This window comes from Tympanuchus pallidicinctus, unplaced genomic scaffold, assembly GCF_026119805.1.
Source record: "Tympanuchus pallidicinctus isolate F22 unplaced genomic scaffold, pur_lepc_1.0 scaffold27, whole genome shotgun sequence".
Lineage (NCBI taxonomy): Eukaryota > Metazoa > Chordata > Aves > Galliformes > Phasianidae > Tympanuchus > Tympanuchus pallidicinctus.
Genome location: NW_026294744.1, coordinates 4050526 through 4070633, shown reverse-complemented (window position 1 = coordinate 4070633; position 20108 = coordinate 4050526). Strand labels below are relative to the sequence as shown.

General features: G+C 37.6%; 1 protein-coding gene across 1 annotated transcript in view; it reads left to right on the top strand.

The window, feature by feature from the left end:
• Nucleotides 1–17000, top strand: part of FBLN1 (fibulin 1) — an 82977-nt gene extending 65977 nt beyond the window's left edge. Inside the window, exon 17 of the mRNA XM_052690744.1 lies at nucleotides 15821–17000. Within this exon, the coding sequence (XP_052546704.1) occupies nucleotides 15821–15960 (140 nt within the window). The 3' untranslated portion in view covers nucleotides 15961–17000. The remainder of the gene's footprint in view (nucleotides 1–15820) is intronic.
• The last annotated feature ends 3108 nt before the right edge of the window (nucleotides 17001–20108 follow it).

The following is a 20108-nucleotide window of genomic DNA, read 5'->3' as shown; positions in this document are numbered from 1 at the left end:
ACTGGTTGGATGTGGAAGTAGGAAACTGAACACTTTTTTTGCTTTTGGGCAAACCTGCCCTTAGCACGAAGACACTTCAGTATCTCAAAAGCAATTTGTCTATTCCCAGTTACAGCAAAGTGTTTTCACAGTCAGCATGTGCATGTTTGTGTGGCCTGTTAAATTCAGTCGTTGGGCTACTAAACATGGGTTTTGACCTTTGACAGGGGACACTGAAGTGCCAGGCAAGTGCCTTCACATTTCCCTCTGCCTCTGTATGCTGTTTCTCTGCTCTCTTTACCTTTCAGCCAGAAGCTGGCTGGCTCTTACTGTGCCTTTGTACAGTATTTAGCATAATGAGATCCTTGGACTGATTTGGGCTTTCTGGCAGGGAAGTAATGCTGAAAGTAGCAACTCACCTACAGCTGCTTTGCTGCACTGAAATTGAGCCCAGGCGAAGGCAGGGCCGAAGTGTCCAGCAGAGATGCAGTGTTTGCAGGGGCAAGGATTTCAGCACATACGTTATCTTCCCTTGTGGATACTCTTACTGGAAAGTAAGCAACAATAGCCAACTTTTGTCATGACTATAATGTCATTAGCATGAAACAACAATGGTGTCTGGCAATACAAAAACGATGCTGTCCAGTCATTCACAAATAGCACACAGAGCAGTGACATAATTCAGCAGGTTTTTAGACAGGCTCTTGCAGCCTTACATTAAAAAAGACACAAGCCCTTTCAGTATTTTTGTTCTAATTGTAGCCAGGCTTGCCCCTTTCACAATAGGAGCCCCTCTGCACAGAATATCTTGCGAGTTTTTTTCTATACCCGCTTGCCCTCTCAAAATTAGTAGCTATGCATTTGCAACTTGGGTGCCCAGAAGCTATTTGGTAAATGGGATCCTAGATTTATTGCCTGAACCTGCCCTTCTCGGATGCTGCTGACTGCACTGTGCTGTAGTCAGATCTCTCAAAACCCTCCCTTCCCTCTAGAAAAAATGGTAGGCTGCAGAGCTCTTCTGGAGGCAAGCAGGCATCTCTAGCAGGAGGTGAATTTTCATTTCACAGCTGAGAATTGCTGAAAGTTCTTTTCTGGTGAGAATGTGTCTTGTGCTGGAACCAAATGTCATTCCTAGGGCCAGATTTTGCTCCAGTACATTGTAAGTATCTGCTTAATCCCACTTTTCTGTGATCAGTATTCATTTCATCCATTGGGTAGGAAGATGTAATGTATTACAAAAGCATTAATCCAGTCCTCCTTTGATTACAGTTTTCATAATCCAGACAAATAAATAATAATACTGCAACTCTGACAAAGTTTTGTGAGCTGCTGCATGAAGCATAGATCCTGCCAGCCTGGGAGAGAAAGTGACTGAGTCAGAGAAGAGCTAAAGGGACTGCTGAAGGTTGTTGGCTCACATTGCGTAGCATGCATTTTTTGGTATTAATTTCAAACTCTGGGCAGAAATATTATATGAATGAGTGAATAAAGCCACATTTGTAATCCAGTACCAAGAAACATATTATAGAATTCCTCTTGCTTTGACTCAGTTTAAAGAGTACTGGAAAACCTGCTTTTCTGAGGATCTCCAAGTGTGAAATATTTGTTTAGCACATTAAGCTACTTTAGCTGGTGCTCCTGAGTTTGTGTGTTCATAGTAGGAATTTCACTCTTGCAGTAGTTCCTACACCCTATAAAAGCTGGAGACAGAAGATAAGAAACTCAAAGTATATCGTAAATCTTTCCCTACATGATGCAAAAATGCATGGCACATATAAAAAGAACAATTTTATTTTTAAAGGGGCCAAATGTTGTGGTGACCTCTTATTTCAGCCTTATTTTCTGAATTTGGTCAGGGATTAATCCACATTTACATTCAGAAATTATCTTTTATGAAAAATTCTGCAAATAATGCCAGCAGAGCTGTTGCCTCTACATGATGACTGAGCAGCTATCTAAAGGCTTTCATGGCAATTCCTCAGGATTAGGTACATTTTCTTCCTTGATAGATTGAATCACAGAGCTATAGCATGCTGTATGCCATAATGTGGCTCTTTGCCAAGAAATGTTTAGGATTACAAAAAATTAGTTGCCCAGGTGCCATGGTTATATTACTATATCGAAACTTGGCTGAAACTGAATAATGCAGTAATGGGATGAGGTTGGGTAAACTCAGCCACTCTCCCTTAATGGACTAACTACACGCATGTTAAGCACTTAGGTGTTACTGTGATGGGCATTAAACCTCGAGTAAAAAGGACTGTGAAAATAAAGTATCAGGAAGCTGATATATGTAATTTTGAATAGTTTCAAAGTCTGATTTTCAATTCAGCCTTAACGTTTCTCCACCTGTTTTTGTAATACATAAGATTCTTATACTACACAAAGTGTGATGCATTCTCCAAGGAGGAATAGGAAGGATTAAAATATTTATGGTGGAAACTATTTTTTAATGAGACTACCTCAAGTACAGTTATTGCATTTTAGGCGTGAGTGATTTCACAGCATTGTCAACATTAAAAGCCATTGCAAGTTTTGGCTGGAAGGCAAACCAGAGATCTAAAAGCACTCTGAGTTTGCCAAACCAAGTTAAGAGCGCATCTCTCTGAAGTTATTTGGTATCCTTAATAAAGATCATAGTATTTGTAAACTAGCCAAACCTCAGTAAAATCAAAGGTTGTTTTTAATTCTTTCATAATACCAAGGCTCCATGTGATCCAACATGACAGATAATAGCTTTGAAAACATTTACCATTTGTTTCTGGCCAAAAATAAATTAATACCATGAGGCCCTCTTTATTGCCTCTTTATTTGATGCATTTCAGCAATCAAGGCTTTCTAGAGAAGCCCAAGTGTTAATGAAACAACTTTGTCGAGTAGTTGAAGGATACAGTTCATAATAAATTGAATCCCAAATTTCTAATCTGCTGAAGAAGGCAAAAAGATCCTGTTTTCTTAGGTACAAGCTGAAATGCAACTCATTTACTGTAATTTCTTTCTTAATTTTCTTTTATTCAGAGATAAAATGAAAGACAAAAAAAAGAAGCAGGTAAAAAATTTAAGCTAAAGGAAGACCTGTGCAGTAGGTGAGAATTTCAGAGATCATGAGTACCTGTATAGTGTTAGACACAATTATGAGATCAGATTTTAAATGAGAACCTTGTCTTTACACGGTTCCTAAATGATCACTCTGTCCAAGAGACAGTGTGTACATATTAGGCATGTGAGCAATAGCTATCAATGTTACATGCTCTTCTTTTCTCAGGGGTGTCTTCCTCTAGATCTGATACTCCTTTACATCTTTTGGAAAAGGATCCAGTATGTCTCTGAGCTGTGCTGTTAAACTGTTGAACAGACCTGAGGACAGTCATTTTGCTTGATTCAGAAATAATGTGCCACTACAGTCAATGCTGTGCCAACTGACCCACATCATTAGGAGTCATGTTCATGCTATTGGTCCAATATTCACTGTTTCAAAACCTGAATTGCTGTTGCCGTTTTGTTCCCCAGTAGGAAAAACTGATGTTGTAATATGGGATCTGAAGTTCTGTTGATGCTCAAAAGGGAAATCTCCAGTCTACATTTGCAAAAATACTCTGGCCTTTTCCGTTCTGTCAGCATTAGTGCTTTATAGCAAATTTCATTTTTGTTTATCTTTCAGGTATTGATCCAAGAGAAGGGGTGGAGGATATAGGACTACTATTTTTTATCTTAAGCCAACAGAGAAATGTGGCTTATGAAAATGTAATTGTACATCTCCAAACTTTGTTCTATAGCATTTTATAAGCACTTGTTTTCTCAACAGTTGAAAGTTCTTAGGAATTTGAACAAAGGTCTGGGAGAACAATATTTCAAAAGCACATGTTTTTCAAAATCTTGTCCCAAATACTTCAGCAAAGATTTGTACAGCAGTTACACTCCTATGAAGCAGCTCTGCATTAGCATGGAAACCTTGAAAACGTTGGGCTCTAAACTTCATTCTCCTAATCTATTCTTTTATGAAATGCTTACCATCAAACTTGAATGAAGGTCTAATTCACAATGTTGTGAGGGCAATACACTTCAAAGCAAGAGGAAATCTATTTCAGTACTAGCATTTTGATTAATGAGTTTTCTGAATCCTTTAACCGTATTTATGTTTGTCAGGTGTGACAGTTCCAGGATTAATGATATCTTCAGAGCTATTTTTCTGTGTATGGTTTGATGCCTGCAGTGATGATTACCATGAAATATTTCATTTTCCAAAGAACATCCACTTATTAATAAAGCAGATTATATAAAAAGCTATAGAATGCCACATAGCAAGAGTCTGCATTGTTATTGTCACAAATAATTGAGAGAAATATACATAGCTTTCACATACACACACACAAAAGTGATAAAAAAAATAATGAAAAGGTCTGTTAAGCTTTTGAAAGATGGAGGAATCTAAGGTGTGCATTAACCTTCTGAAGTCAGCAGACATCTGGTGGACTGGGAAATACCTGCAATTTGACAGCTAGATTGTGCCTTTAGGCACAGTCATGAACTAGGGGAGTGGAGGAACATACTGCGTGTAAGACTGCCTACAGAGGCACAGCCTTCTGTGCTGAAGTGCAACAAGAAGGGCTTCTACAAGTTCATCAGTAGTAAAATGAAGACTGCCCCAGTTGGGGCAGAAAATCTTGTGACAAAAGACATAGGGAAAGTTTAAGTATTCAACGCCTTCTTTTCTCATTCTTTACTGATAAGACTGGTCTTCAGGAGTCACAAGACTCTCAGAACAATTGGAAGGTTTGTAGCAAGAAACCCTTGTTCTTGTTGAAGGGGGATTATGGTAGGGAGCATTCAAACAAACCAGACTTACCAAGGGTCTGTGAGACCTGTTGGGGTACGCACACAAATACTGAAGGAACTGATTGATGTCACTGCAAAACCATCCTCAACTGTTTTTAAAAGACTGTGGTGATCAACAGTTCCTGAGGACTGGAAGAGAGCAAATATCACTTCAGTCTTCTAGAATGGCAAAAGGAGGTTCTGTGGAACTACAGCTCAGTCAGCCTCACCCCAACCTCTGGGAAGGTGATGGAGCAAATCCACATGGAAGCTATTTTCAAATACAGTGAGGACAAAAAGGCAACTGGGAGTAGTCAGCAAGTGTTTATGAAGGGAAAACAGTTCCTGATCAATCTACAAGCTGTCTACATAGAGATTATTGGATGAGTGAAAGGGAGGAAGAGAGCAGATGTTGCTTTAAAAACTTTAGCAAGACTTTGAACATTATCTCCTTCAACAGCTTCACAGGCAACCTGAGGAAATGTGGACTATATATGTGGATAGTGAGGTGGTCTGAAAAAGAGCTAAACTACAAGGCTTAGAGTGTTGTGAACAACAGCATGAAGTCCAGCCGGCAGCCAGTCATTAGTGGTGTATCTGAGGGATCAACCAATACTGTTTAACATCTTCTTTAATGACCTGGATGAAGAGTCAACAGTGCACCTTAAGAGGTTTTGTAGAGAACACAGAATTGTGAGGAGTGGCTGATAAGCCAGAGGATTGGGCTGCTGCCCAGAGAGACCTTTGCAGGTTGGGGAAAATGGGTTAATAGGAATCTCATGAAGTTTGGTAAAGGGAAGTGCAAAGTTTTTTCCCTGGGCAGGAATAATCTCATACTCTAGAAGCTGGAAGCTGACAAGCTGCAAAGTAGCTCTGGAGAAAAAGACCTTTGTGTCTTGGTGGACACTGTTATCATGAGTCAAAGGCAGGCAACAGCCTCCTGGTCTGCATTAGGAATGGTGTTGTCAGCAGATTGATTAAAGGATATGATCCTCTTCTCTGGTAAGACACATCTGAAGTGCTGTGTCCTGGTACAAGACAGGTGTGGGTATAATCCAGAAATATGTGCTGAAGAGGATCAAAGCACTGGAGCATCTGCTGTATGAGGAAACTCTGAAAGCTGGAACTGTCCTGCCTGAATAAGAGAAGGCTCAGGGAGAATCTTATTGATGTGATGAGGGGAATAAGGAAGGTAGAGTTAGAGTCTTCATGGTAGTCTCAATGAAATGGCAAGTCAAAGGGTATAAATGGAAATACTATAATTGCCATTTACACATAAGAAAAAAATGTTGGTTTTTTTGTTTGTTTTGTTTTGTTTTGTTACTATAAAGGTAGTTGAACATTTGAACAAGTTGTGTCTTGAAGTCTCCATGATTGGAGATATTCAAAACCTGACTGGACACAGCCAAGAGGAACATGCTGTAGGTGACTGCTTTGAGAAAGAAATTGTAGGAGGCAGTCTTCAGAAGTGTCTTCCATTCTCAGCTACTCTGTTATTTTGACTGTGGTTTTGTTGAAAGCATGACAAGATTGGAAGAGAAACATTTTGTACTGTTTACTCTATGAAATGCAGTAAGATATTCTCTAATGTGCGACACCTGAAGTGTTAGATTTTCAAATTGGAATTATCAAGGAATCAAGGAATTATCCAATATCAAGGAATTATACAAGAGGATGTTCACTTATCGTCTACTCAGGCATGGTATAGGAGTCGGTAACTACTCCAATAACTAGCTGACAGAAGTAATTTAAGGATTGGAAATCATTACATTGACACAAACTTTTAGAATAAAGAGAAGCTACTAGGAATGGAATTTAATTAAGCTTTAATTCATGCAGAGCTTTAAACATTTTGATAGAAAAAAAATGGATAAAATAGCTCAAACTATATGTTTTCTGTTTGCAGCCAGTCTGTCAGTTGTTTTTCAACCTTATTGATGAGGTTTGTGTGTTTGTAATGAATACTGAAGAAGAAATAACCCTTTCCTTATAAATCTCAACATGAATTCTTTGAATTGAGATCTACAGAGCCAAAAAAAAAAAAAAAAAAACCCTAAAAAAAAAACCCTAAAAAATTGACCTGTATAGTTTTTGCTTCACACAGTAGATATGTATTTACATGTTGTAGACTGATATAGTCTGGTATTCAAGCCTAACCTGCAACTTGTCTGTGTTGTCTGTGGTTTGATCCAAAGAAGCATTTACTCATGGCTGGATTTTTTTCCTGCTCATTTCTGGAATGATCCTATCACCACTGCCTTTTAAAATAGCCACTGCAATATTCATTTCCCTAACCATAAACTTCCTAATTGCCTGAACATCTCTTCTGAAACGATGACTAGGCTGTTAAGTAACACTGATGCATCTGAGGTGTTACTCTTAATTTTGAAAATCTTGGCCAGCAGTATAAAGCAAGAGGCCTTGAGGATAAAAGCAAATTTCAAATTATAGTTCAGATCTTGCATTAACATGAGGAGAACGGCCTTCTTGTATTGCTTAAGGGAAGCTCATAAGCATGCTTTTCACCTACAAAAATTTCATTGAAAATTACAACTACTGTGCAGATGTTTGAGGCTAGTTTCCTTTAACAGCCAAACAATAGCCTTAAATTCCAGGAGGCTGCAATGCTTTATTTTTGTAGACTTCATGTTTGCAAAGCTGTAAAAAAGACCAGAGAGCTTCTTGTGGGGAAGCAGAATTATAGATCTAGGAACAGCCAAACATGGGACTTCATAACATAGGTAGAGATTATTTGGAAGTTACTATAAAGCCCAATAAAATAATCATTTCATGTTCTAAATGTTCATTCCAAGGACGAGGAAAACAGGTAGAGAAATGGTCTCTCTTGTAGGTGTAATTCATCTGAGGTGTTCCATCTGAACAAAAAAGACAGCACTAACTCTCACCATATAATAGCACATTTTCTTTCTGTGAAGAACTTTTCTGTGATATTTTTCAAAAGGGCCACAAATTGTGATGGACTTCAGCTTTCACTTACAATCACATCTGTATTCTCATATCCTGAAGATTAGGAAACATGGGGGGGAAATGGATTTCATTGTGCTCTTAAGCATCTCACGCAAAATTTTATGATTTTATTTATCTCATTCATAATCTCTGGAATAGAATATATTGCTACCAAAACATCACATTCTGCATGAGAAATCTTTTTCTTTTTCTTTTCTTTTTCTTCTAGTATGTATTTCTACCTTTCTCTTGTTAATGCTTATACCCTGCTCAGATTTTCAGCCCAGCTCTCCTGCTTGCCTCACTGGCTTGTACTTGATTAGGAATTGCCTGGGAATCTCAGAGTGAGAGACCTAATAAAACAGGCTGTGCATCAGCCTGGTGAAGCTTCACCACACACAGAATTACCATGTGGATCCTGGGAGATTCTGTAGTTTTCACAGTCCTTAGAACCTTTGCCATCTATGACTGTATTTTCTAATGGAGCCATATTCCACACAGAATTCATGTCATATTTAATATATTAAATTTCAGTTAATTCTAAGTAATGCAAAATATTCTTTTTCTTCTTTAATATAGTCAGTATGTCCACTTTCATTAGAGTGAATGAAGACTAGCTCTCAATTGTGCTGTTAGATTCTGCTTTGTGGAAGTTGATTTAAATAATACATGGCCGGGATGCAAATGCAAATGCAAATGCAAAAAAAAAAAAAAAAAAAGTACTAGCTGTGAGTGGTTATTTTGAAGGAAAAGTGAACAACGAAATATGCTCAGACTTGTTTGTCTACCTATAGTATTTCAAAAATCTCATCCTTGCTATTTAGGTAACTTTTTACGCAGTGTTTGTTTTAAAACAAAATGAACCAAAAGGTGTGTTTTGTTCTATTTAGGGTTGGATTAATGTGTTCAGTACAGAATGCAGATTCAGAAAAGCAAATTGGTTCTTTTTTTCCACAAGTTCAAGCTCCTTCAGGAGTTTCACACCATCCATCCCAAGTTCAGTCATTTTGTGGTCAGTTTTTAGTTGACCACAAATCATACAAGTAAACAATGTAAAAAAAAACCTAGAAATTTTTCTTAAGTAAATCATTTATTGCCAGAAAAGATGGCTAAACTAATACTTGCCTGTAATGTCAAGTGTAAAGTTTGGTACTAATGAGAAAAGAGTAATGCTTTGGATACAAACTGATAGTAAAAGCTGAGTCAACTTGCCACCTGAGAAGAATCACAGGAAGGAGACTGTGTGTGTGTTATGAGCACAAAGAATACCAGCCTTCAGCATGTGATGACCAGAACAGAACAATGTAACTGTAACACAGCGTAGAGAAAAAGATGGGAAGGTGGTAAAAAGAAAAGAGAATCCGTGCTTGTTCCTTAACATAAGGCTTGCAGTGCTGTTGATGGGATTGATGACATTTTTGATAAGTGTGTTTATTGTACTTCCCAGAGAGTAGCTCACAGGTTATTGAGAAGAACAGCATTTGATTTGGAGGTAGTGTGCAATGTTTATATATACACAAAAACACAGGCCTGCATACACATATTCAGTTATGAGGAGATTTACTTCAGCAGATCCCCTCTTCCAGCAGCCAACAAGTACAGCTCCCCAGTCATCAGCTGCACCCATTGCCTCTCTCTCCAGCCCCTGATCCCTTGCCCACTCATCTAACACTTCTCCAATTGATTCTGTGGGGGGATCTGAGGATTTCTTTCTGAAGAAGAGTACTTTTAAATGGATGCAATTTATATTTGCGCTGTTCTTGTGTAATTACAAATATAAACATTTGAATAGAATCAGGAATCTCCCCTGTGGAAAATCTTTTCAACCTTTGCCTCCAGAACAGAAAACATGATTAATTCTCTCTGCCAACCCAAAACAGCCTTTTCTAGTGGCAATGTGAAAATAAGCTTCATGCTCACTGTTTCTGCTTTGCTTTCTGGCTAGCCACGAAATCCTGTTAGAGGAGCTTTCTGTAGAGAAAATGCAAATGCAGTGTTCTGCAAATGGTGTAAGGAACACAATGACCCAGATTCAGTGCAAGTGTAATTGCTGCAGATTTTTTGGTTAGTAGTGAAGTGGAGAGGAGAGGAGAGGAGAGGAGAGGAGAGGAGAGGAGAGGAGAGGAGAGGAGAGGAGAGGAGAGGAGAGGAGAGGAGAGGAGAGGAGAGGAGAGGAGAGGAGAGGAGAGGAGAGGAGAGAAAAAAGAAAGAAAAAAGGAAAAAAAAAGAAAAGAAAAGAAAAGAAAAGAAAAGAGAAGAGAAGAGAAGAGAAGAGAAGAGAAGAGAAGAGAAGAGAAGAGAAGAGAAGAGAAGAGAAGAAAAGAAAAGAAAAGAAAAGAAAAGAAAAGAAAAGAAAAGAAAAGAAAAGAAAAGAAAAGAAAAGAAAAGAAAAGAAAAGAAAAGAAAAGAAAAGAAAAGAAAAGAAAAAAAGAAAAGAAAAGAGTTTTAAAATGAAGTATTTTAAAGATTTTTGCAAGAGCTCCTTCGGCATATTGGGCAGGAAACAGTGCAAAAATCAGAACCAGGAGTTAGGATTTCTGGAAACCAAGTGCTAATGTGTGATGACACAGGAACTTGTCATCCAGAATGGGTTAATGTGTTATAAAACAGCAGTGTTTCTTCTGAGTTCAAAATGGAGCTTCTTAGCAAATTGGCTGCATAATGCAAAAATACAAGCAGAAACCAGACACAGAAGTGAATTGCCTGAGGGTCCCACATATTTCAAAGCAGAGAAGTGTAACGATATCTTAAAGAGGTATGGACAAGCCAAGGAATACCTGTGTCATCTGATTACAATAATAGAAATTCTGCTGAAAGGCTTAGGAAGATTAACAATATTAACCTTGCTGTCTCGTTTATCCCATACTCTTTGATAAGCAGAACTTCAGTAATCCAGTGATGGTATCTCTAAGATATTGTCATTATTTTCACTTGAAAATAAATGTTACGTATTATTCAGAGTAATGTCTTCACTACACACAATGCTTTACAAGAAGAATCTCTTCATTAAAAGTGACATGCTTTTGCCTTAGACAAAGTTGAAATGCAATACATAAAAGGAGAAGACAGAACAGGAGAACAGCTCAATGTGTTAATTGCAGAGATTTAAAGTTTGGACTGTGGAGTGACAATCACTGCAGAAGTAATTGTGACATCCAAGAGCTTGCTGCATGTCAGGCTGAAGCTGTTGCTCAAACAAGACAGCAAATGGAAATGATTGGCATAGATCCTATTTACAGTATGGGCAAAATGTGCAAGAAAAAGAAGGTTGTAATCTTGTTTTCTAAAAGGAGGTCATTAAACCATGAAAATTTGGGACAAATAATAGCATCTCTGATCAGTTAACAAAAAAGCAAAAACAAATAAATTGGAGCTGATGGAAAGTCATCTACCTGGCTTGTGACACGTGGGATTTTCTGTAGATCGAGTCAGTTTGGATCAGATTGTGAACTGAAAAGGATAAACAGCATCAGCAGCATACCAGATTTATGCATAACAGGACTTGCTTTGGTATGCCTGTAGAAAGATACTCAAGACTGTATGGCACATGGGATTCAGTAGCAGTGAGGATCCCCTTGACTCTTGTCACTGAGCCATTGAGATGTTAACAGTGGCATCCCATAATAGTTTGATCTGTAGAAGCAAAATGGTGAGCTGTTGTGATATGTAAATGTTATCAGGAAGTGCATGCTCAGGAGGTGCATGCAAATATATTGAGCATGTATGTTAGCTGTGATACCCCTGCAATAACAGTGAGTGCACTGAATAATGCACCTGAATCTGTGGGAATTACATGGACTGGGCCTGAATTATATAAACTTTAAGCTCTTGTTTGTGAAATGAGGCACAAGGCACTACTGGGTTTGATTAGGTCTGGACAAGCTGTAAAACCCTGGTACCTGACATGGTACTAGGAATCAGAGAATCAGACACAGGAGGCATTAAAAGGCAGTGCTGTATCATAGCAGTGACCTTCAACAGCATTTCTGAGACCTAGGACAAATGTCATAGGATCACTGGGAACTAGTTAAATGCGTAGCAAGATTTCAGGCTCTGAGCAGCTTTGTTGTTGCATGGTTTCCATCTGCATTTATACTTGAGTTGGGCTGAGGGAGGGAAAAAAAAAAAAAAAAAAAAAAAAAAAAAAAAAAAAAGCTCAGGCTTTTCATTACAGTCTTTGTCACAAAAAATTTGAAAATGTAAGTTTTCAGTGAGTCTATCTTCCAAGAGCTGAAAATCATGTATTCCTGTCACATGCCTTTGTCCTGCAGATATTTCAGGGTATTTCTCGCTTGCTTGCTGTCTTCCTTTCTTTCTTTCTTTCTAGCTTGGCTTCTTGCTTGCTTTCTCTTTTGCTGTCTTGCTTTCTTTTTTTTCACTTGCTTTCCTTCCTGCTTGCTTGCTTGCTTGCTTTTGTTCTTTCTCTCATTCTTTTCCTTCCCTCGTTCCTTTCTCCTTTCCTTCCTTCTATTTCTTGGGAAACTTCTTAATGTTTGGAATGTCTGCAGTTTTATATGTGTCGTGTAGCACATATGTGACTGCATCATCCTCTTTATTTAATAGGAGAGGAAGGGAAATAGTTGTTTTGCACTAACCTCATTTTGTGACAATCTAGGACAAGGAAATGCATAAATCAATACTGCGATAATATTTTGTTTCACAGAATCACAGAATGGCCAGGGTTGGATGGGACCTCAAGGTTCATGAATCTCCAACCCCCCGCCACATACAGGGCCACCAACCTCCCCATTTAATACTAGACCAGGCTGCCCAGGGCTCCATCCAACCTGGCCTTGAACACCTCTAGTGACAGGTCGTGTTCCCTTATATATTCCTTAAGTTCATTACATCTGCAGCATTTACTTTTGAAACTATCAATATGCTCGATTTTAAAACTTCAGCAGAACTATGTAGAAACCTACTCCCCAGGGATCATGGCATTCTACCTGGAAAATAAAGAGCACTTTTTTTTTTTTTCTTTTTGGTCTGCCTACTAGCTGAGGATATCCAAATGCTGTGAAAGTTACTAATTGCTTTGAACGCCACGTCAGTAATGTATGGATATATGCTATACTGTAATATAGATCAGCTTGAGGAGAATTGCATCACATCAAGAAAAACCAGCACACTTTGATATCACACTTCTGGACAAAGTAGAGCAAGGAAGTGTAGAGCACTATCGAAAGATTACTAAATGGAAACAGCAGCCTTTGTCATCTGATGCTTGGTGATTGCTGCATTAGACCTTAACTGTGTGGGTTAAACAACTTGCCAGTATTGAGTGATTCCAATGCTATGTGTTTCCGTGGTTGTCAGTTAAATTGTTGCCTGCAATAATGTGATGTGTTGTTAGTAAAATGCTTTAAATGCTACCCTAAAGGGAGGGCAATTTAAACAAGGCTTTTCTTCTTCTATGTTTCATCTGCCAAGCCCAGTAATTTTTATAAGGTGCAGGAGAGTGGCCAAGAAAACTAAAAAATGTATATATACATTAATATGTATGTGTGTGTAAGTATGTACATCTAAATTATGGGGGGAAGAATGCTTAAAAAGCATATTCATGAAATAAGGCAAGCAAAGTGAATGTGGTGAAAAGTTTGCAATTTTACTGGATGCTGAAGATATTAGTTGGTATTCGAACAAGACAAAATTGTAATGTCATCACTGCCTTGGAAAAAGGTGCTGACAGCCTGCATAAGCAAACATTTATCTCTCCCATCAGATCTTGAGCCAGTGTGTTTGTCAAGCAGTGCTGTAGGAGTTCAGCTGGGACTCCAGGAAGATCTGGTGTGCCTGCTTGTGAAACATAACCCCCAGCATGCAGAAAGAATATGTCTTAAATAACTGTTTCATAAACTGCACCTCTCCTTCTGAATCCAACACCACATCAGATAGGTCTGTTGTCAGAAGGAAGCATCTGAGGAAGGGTCTCCACCAGGCTCCAGCTGCTGCAGCCTTACTTTAGGCTCACAGGATTTTGATCTTTTCTGATACATAGAGTTTGGTAACAGCAGGCCTCAAAAATAAATGTGAAGTGAGAACATGCCTACAGTTCTGATCCTGAGCCAGTTGAAGTCTATGGCAAAACTCCTGCTGACTTTCTTTTGCGTAGGTCCAAAGCTTTAATGCTATTCTTTTTAGCCATGTCATGTCAAGATCCTGAGGGCACTGATACACCCTTGTGGCCCAGAAAGGCTTACCCTATACCGTGGGTGTCCAACTTTTTGGCTTTCCTGGGCCTCGTTCATTGAACAGGCCACATATAAAATATACAATAAACTTAATCTATGTAAATAAAAAAACTTATTTGTTTGTTTGTTTGTTTGTTTGTTTATTATTAAAACATAAAAATCAGGGAGCAACAAAAACATAAAACTAGGGGGATGTTTGACTTTGTTTTTGTGAAACTAATGCATTAGGCTGATTCAATGGAAGTTGGTGCCATTCCTGGTGAGTTCTCAAGGAGTTCATCAGAGATTTTTGATGAAATATTACTGTTCCTGTACTTCATCCTTGACAGTAACTGCTCACAAATGTACATACTGTGAAAAAGTGATGACATGGATAAGGCGTGACTGTGAATTCTTCTCTGTTAAAAGAGGTCTTATGAAAGTCTGTTTAAGAGACATGACCAAAAGTTTCTTTGAGTTGAAAATCTGATTCCAACTCTATAGACTCCATGTAAAAATTTTCAAGTAATTTTGACTGAGAATGGAGTTGCAAATATTTAAAAAAATATTATTTTTAAAGTTCCTTTCTCAAAATAGAAAGCAAGGCTGCATATTTTTCACTGTTCATAAGACTGTGTTTAGCCAGTATCAAAATACATGAGATTATTTGCTATAACTCCACCTTGTCATGATAAGAATTTCATTTCAGATGTTGTTGTTGCGTGAAACATAGCACAGGTAAGGTGATTTTCATGTTGAAGACTCACATTAACTCATTTAAATGAGTGGACAAGTCCACCAAAAATGATAAATCTGTGAGCCATTCTTAATCTTCACATTCTGGCACAAATTTTTCTTTTGATGCAGCCATACTTATAATAAACTCCTCAAATTAGAGGTGATTCAGTCCCCTTGACTTTATGAAATTCACAGCTTTGAGGACATTATCCATTTTTAAAGCTTTTGCACATAATTTTTCTTGATTTCTAATGCAGTGATATTTCATAAAATGTGGGTTACCACTGGTAGTTGCATCATTTTCTATTAATTTTAAAAGTCCCTCCTTTTTCCCAACCATCCCTGTGGCATCATCAGTACCTACATCAGATAGGTTGACAAAGGATATAGAAAATTGTTTTTTTCTTTTTGCTGCTTCATACAAATCAAGAGATTTAGTTGTGTATTTCACTGGCATCAAAGAATGCATTTCTTTAGTGGCATTATATTCATTATCAATACCACTAATGAAAATGGCAAGTCGAGCCGTGTCTGCAGCATCAATACTTACAACTGTCACCACTGCATAAAATTTGAAATTAGCAACTTTCCAACTATTTTTTTTTCAGTCGATTTCCCTTTTTTCTTCATTTCATCTGACTATAGTTCAGTGAGACAAACTGTTTTCAGAAAAATCAATTTTTTTTTTTTATCAGGGCATATTATATCTGCCATGCTTTCCATACATGGCTTAACAAACTCACTATTATGAAATAGTTTTGATTTTTTTTTGCAATCAGATTTGCTATCACGTAACTAGTGTTTTTAACAGAGTCCATTTGAGTTTTCAACAGAGTCCAACTTGAGTTTTTTCTTGCTTATGCAGACTTTGAATAAAGAATAAAATTTAAGCTAATTTCAGAACGCTGCCATTAGCAGCATTTTAGTGCTATTTCTGAACCTTCTGCAAGGCATTTTGAACAAAACTTTTTATTTTATTCTTACATTGCAAGCTTTCTTGAAAACTATTTACTGATCCTGTTGGTAACTTTCTTTCGGCTATATCGAAAATGAAGGGGAGCTTTTCTCTTGCAGGAACAAAGCAGGTTATATAACCCATAAAAGCCCATTCGATTCCCGTTAATCTCAGCAACCTCTCTGTGTCCCGACAGGCGTGGTGCGCCAAGTGAGACCCATTGTTGGACCTTTCCATGCCATCCTGAAACTGGAGATGAACTATGTCATGGGTGGAGTGGTATCTCATCGTAACATTGTCAACGTTCACATCTTCGTCTCCGAGTACTGGTTCTGAGAGAGCTTTTAAGGTCCCAGACAAGCAAGCTGCTCCAACCTAAGTCATTACAACAAACTACTATGTCATATACTTGTTTGTAAAACCCAGTAGAGGTTTTTGCTGTTGTTGTTTTATTTTAAAATATTTGTTTCTTGGTTTAAGCAAAATAACAAGCTGTTATGGTGATTAGACATAGAGTGGGGCAAATTAAGTGAGCTGATTTAGTTGTGTGTATAAATAAGTAGTGTGTGAAAGTGCTCAGCTGCCTAGTGAAATTTAAGACTTTTCTAAATGTTTATGCAGACTTAACTATTGCTCCTTGGCCTGATAACCAGAGCGACCAAGGATGTAGAACAAACTACGTATCAGAGTTCACTGGGATGAATATATGGTATCTTTGGATGGAAGAAGTTCGGTAAGGATTAGTTATTTCAGCTCCACATAAATTACTTTGAAGGAGTTAGACTGTCAGAAAGTGTAAAAATATTCACTTTTGGGCTCCAGTAGAGTAATTCTGAATGGACACCCCAAATTACTAATCATTTCTGAAATGTTTAATCTACATATTCGGGTATGATTACAAGAGAAAGTACAAAAAGAATTAGAAATAGTAGGAGACTAACAAGCTATTGCACATATTAAAAAATTACTTTTTTTGTTACTTGTTATTTGATTGTAAAGTTATGTTTGATTCTAATTAAACAAATACCTCTCAGTGAAATTATTCATTACGAGGGTAATGAATGTTGCTTAAATTCCAGTCTCATCTGTGCTCAGCAATACATGGAAACTCAAACCTGTAACTCCTGTCTATCTTGACACCTTTTTAAAATTGGTATTCAGATCAGCATGTTAAACTATACACCTCCTATGCACCAAATCAAGGCATATGTACTAATACAAGGAAACGTTCATAAATAAATGGATTTTTAATGTAATTTTTGGGATCAAAGTAATGTATCGTTTTTATTACAGAACAGAATATAACTAGCTCCATGTTTCATTTGTCACATTTGTTAAGATACGAAAAAATAAAGTCAAATGGGAAATACTCAGAAGTGTGCTATGGCTTCCGTTCACCAGAATAACAGTATAATATACAAAAATACATACCCAGTGAGGAAATTAATTATATGTGTATATTATGCATTTGCTTCTTTATACAACAGCCCCTCAAGCTAAAGGGAATCATTCTATTGAGCTGAATGATCTTTGAAGTTAAACTAGAAGAGTCCACTCTGATCTACTGCAAATAAATGACCACAGCAACTTTACTGTGAACATACAGAAGCTTTCGTGCAGTTCTCCGTGGTAGGGAAAGTTCTCTGCCTGCAGCTGTTTCATTCTATAAATGCAGATTCTATGATAACACATTTTCATAAATATGTGTCGGGTAAAGGTCACCCTCTCGGCAGTGTTTGGTTCTCTCCCTGCTTTTATAGAGAATCTCAGCCCCATACCAAACCTGCTTTTTAGGATGACTTCAGCTGAACATATTGTAAGTATTTTCAGTGGCTGCCTCTACAGTCCAACTTCATTAAATCGTTATTATATTTGAGTAGCAAAATGCTGTGAAACAGATAGATTTGTAGCAGATGTATTTGCAGCGTTCATCATTTAGCTACCTTAAGGGGATTTTGGAAAACTCCGAATTGTGAGAGTTGATTTCAGTGATTACCAGCATAGGTAATTCTGATTTCGATTGGAATTAAAAAATGTTTTATTATCTTCTGCTCCAAGAAAAAGAGGATGGAAGACTCCAGCTATGTTGTCAAGTTTTTTCTTGCCAGAGTAAGGAACTAAGTAGCCTTTAGTACCAAAAACACAAAAACTCTTTCCATCTAATTTTCTAAACTGTAATTTTATTTCCTTTATTTCCTCTGTACATGGTATTTGCTTGCAGTGGAAAGAAATTTGGGACAGCAGAAATCTAATTTTAGGATCAATCTGATGAACAATCAAATTTACACACTTATTTTTGTAAAGGAGAAACCACACAGCTACATGCACCTCTCCCTTTCTTCTCTCTGCATTTTTGAGTAAAAATAGGGTAGAAAAAGGATTGACGCTACTTCTTGGAAAACTGTTTTCCTACAGTGTCCAAAATAACATTTATAGATTTGCAGCCAGCTTTTCAAATAGTCTTGCTGTCATATGAGAATGTTAATCCAGTGGACAATTTTGTTCTGTGTATAATCAAAAGTGGAGTGAGTGCTTTGTGCTGTGGTCACTTTGACATGTCCTAACTTTTAGTGGACCAGCATGGAATATCTGGAAAATTCCATAGGATAGATTAAGCATTTGTGTCTTCTAAACTTGTTGCAATAAACTATAATTTATTATAAATGGGACAAAATAAACCCATTTCTATTTTTATTGGAAAATCATTAGAACTGTTCAAGTAGAACATGCTTAGAAGTAGTCACTGAGATCCCCTCACTTCAAGGGCTTTTCATTTGCTTGGCTCCACTTGGTTTGATTAGATACATTTTAATCCTGGGGACACTGAGAATCACACATGAATGAGCATTTAGAAGAAAAGAAAAGAAAAGAAAAGAAAAGAAAAGAAAAGAAAAGAAAAGAAAAGAAAAGAAAAGAAAAGAAAAGAAAAGAAAAGAAAAGAAAAGAAAAGAAAAGAAAAGAAAAGAAAAGAAAAGAAAAGAAAAGAAAAGAAAAGAAAAGAAAAGAAAAGAAAAGAAAAGAAAAGAAAAGAAAAGAAGAAAAGAAAAGAAAAGAAAAGAAAAGAAAAGAAAAGAAAAGAAAAGAAAAGAAAAGAAAAGAAAAGAAAAGAAAAGAAAAGAAAAGAAAAGAAAAGAAAAGAAAAGAAAAGGGTAAGTACACACTTCCAACTGTTTACTGGTCTGCTTTTTAAGACTCACACACAGAATGATGTCACGTGCCCCAGAAAAATAAGCGTACACCACTAAAAGAATGAGTAATAACAACAAACAAGTACAGATATTTCTGAGTTATTTCTAGGGGGATTAGGTTTGGCTGAAAAATTATGCAGTGTACAGAGCGGTCCCTGAGCAAGCAGGGCCGTAGCCGTAGTCTTATTCAAATAAATAAAATGATGAATAACAGAAGAGGAATATTTCAGATCATTTTGCTGATAAGCCAGTCTACTTTTTACTTCATCAGTTAAAAAAGCACTTCCTGATGCATCTGTAATTTATTAGCAGGCAGGGAAGACAAAATAACATAGTACATGTAAACGTAGCACAGCTACTACTTTTACAAAGGGCTTTGAAGCCAAGGACAATAGAAATAAAGAACAAACGTTTCATAATATTGCCCAGATGAGTGTGTTCCATGTATGATAGCTGTTGCAGTGATGACAAAAGATGTTTTGTGATTTGAGAGAAATGCTGTGTGTCATTCCACGTTAACTTTCTTAACTGCAATGTGTGGTAACACTTGGAAGCCAATGGTGACTGCCTGTAATGATGCAGCGTGGCAAATAGCTTGTCATCACTGTGAATATGTATGTTATTTAGAGATTGTGCACCATTAATGTGTTTCTGTCTCAACCACAAAATCACACTATGCACATGAAAAATATTATAGCATCCATTTTGTCTGTCCTGTTCAGGACTGCTTCAGTGACCGAACAAATGCAATCAATCAGTGCTGCAAACATGACCCACATGAAATCCCCTGTGAGAGAGCTTACCTTGTGCGAGGCAGAGCGGAGTGAAAAACTTGGTGCAAGCTGACTTCTGAGCAGGTTGATGTCTGCTCAGTTCATGTCTGGTTCTGAAGATAGGCCACCAAGCCAAGTGCGCTGCTCAGCTTGGTGTCATCAGCAAACCTGCTGAGGGTGCACTCAATCCCAATGTCCACGTCATTGATAAAGATGTTGAAGAGTACCAGTTCCAAGACTGACCCCTAAGGGACACCACTTGTGACTGGCCTCCACCTGGACATAGAGCCATTGACAACAGCCCTCTGCCTACAGCCATCTAACCTATTCTTTATCCACCTCTCAGTCCAGCCTTTCAATCAATCTCTCTCCAATTCAGAGATAAGGATATGGTGCAGAGCCATGTCAAAGGCCTTGCACAAATCCAGATAGATGACATCAGGTGCTCTTTCTTTGTCCACCAATGCCAATGCTCCATCATAGAAGTCCACTACCTTGATTCACTGTGAACCCCCAAAACTAA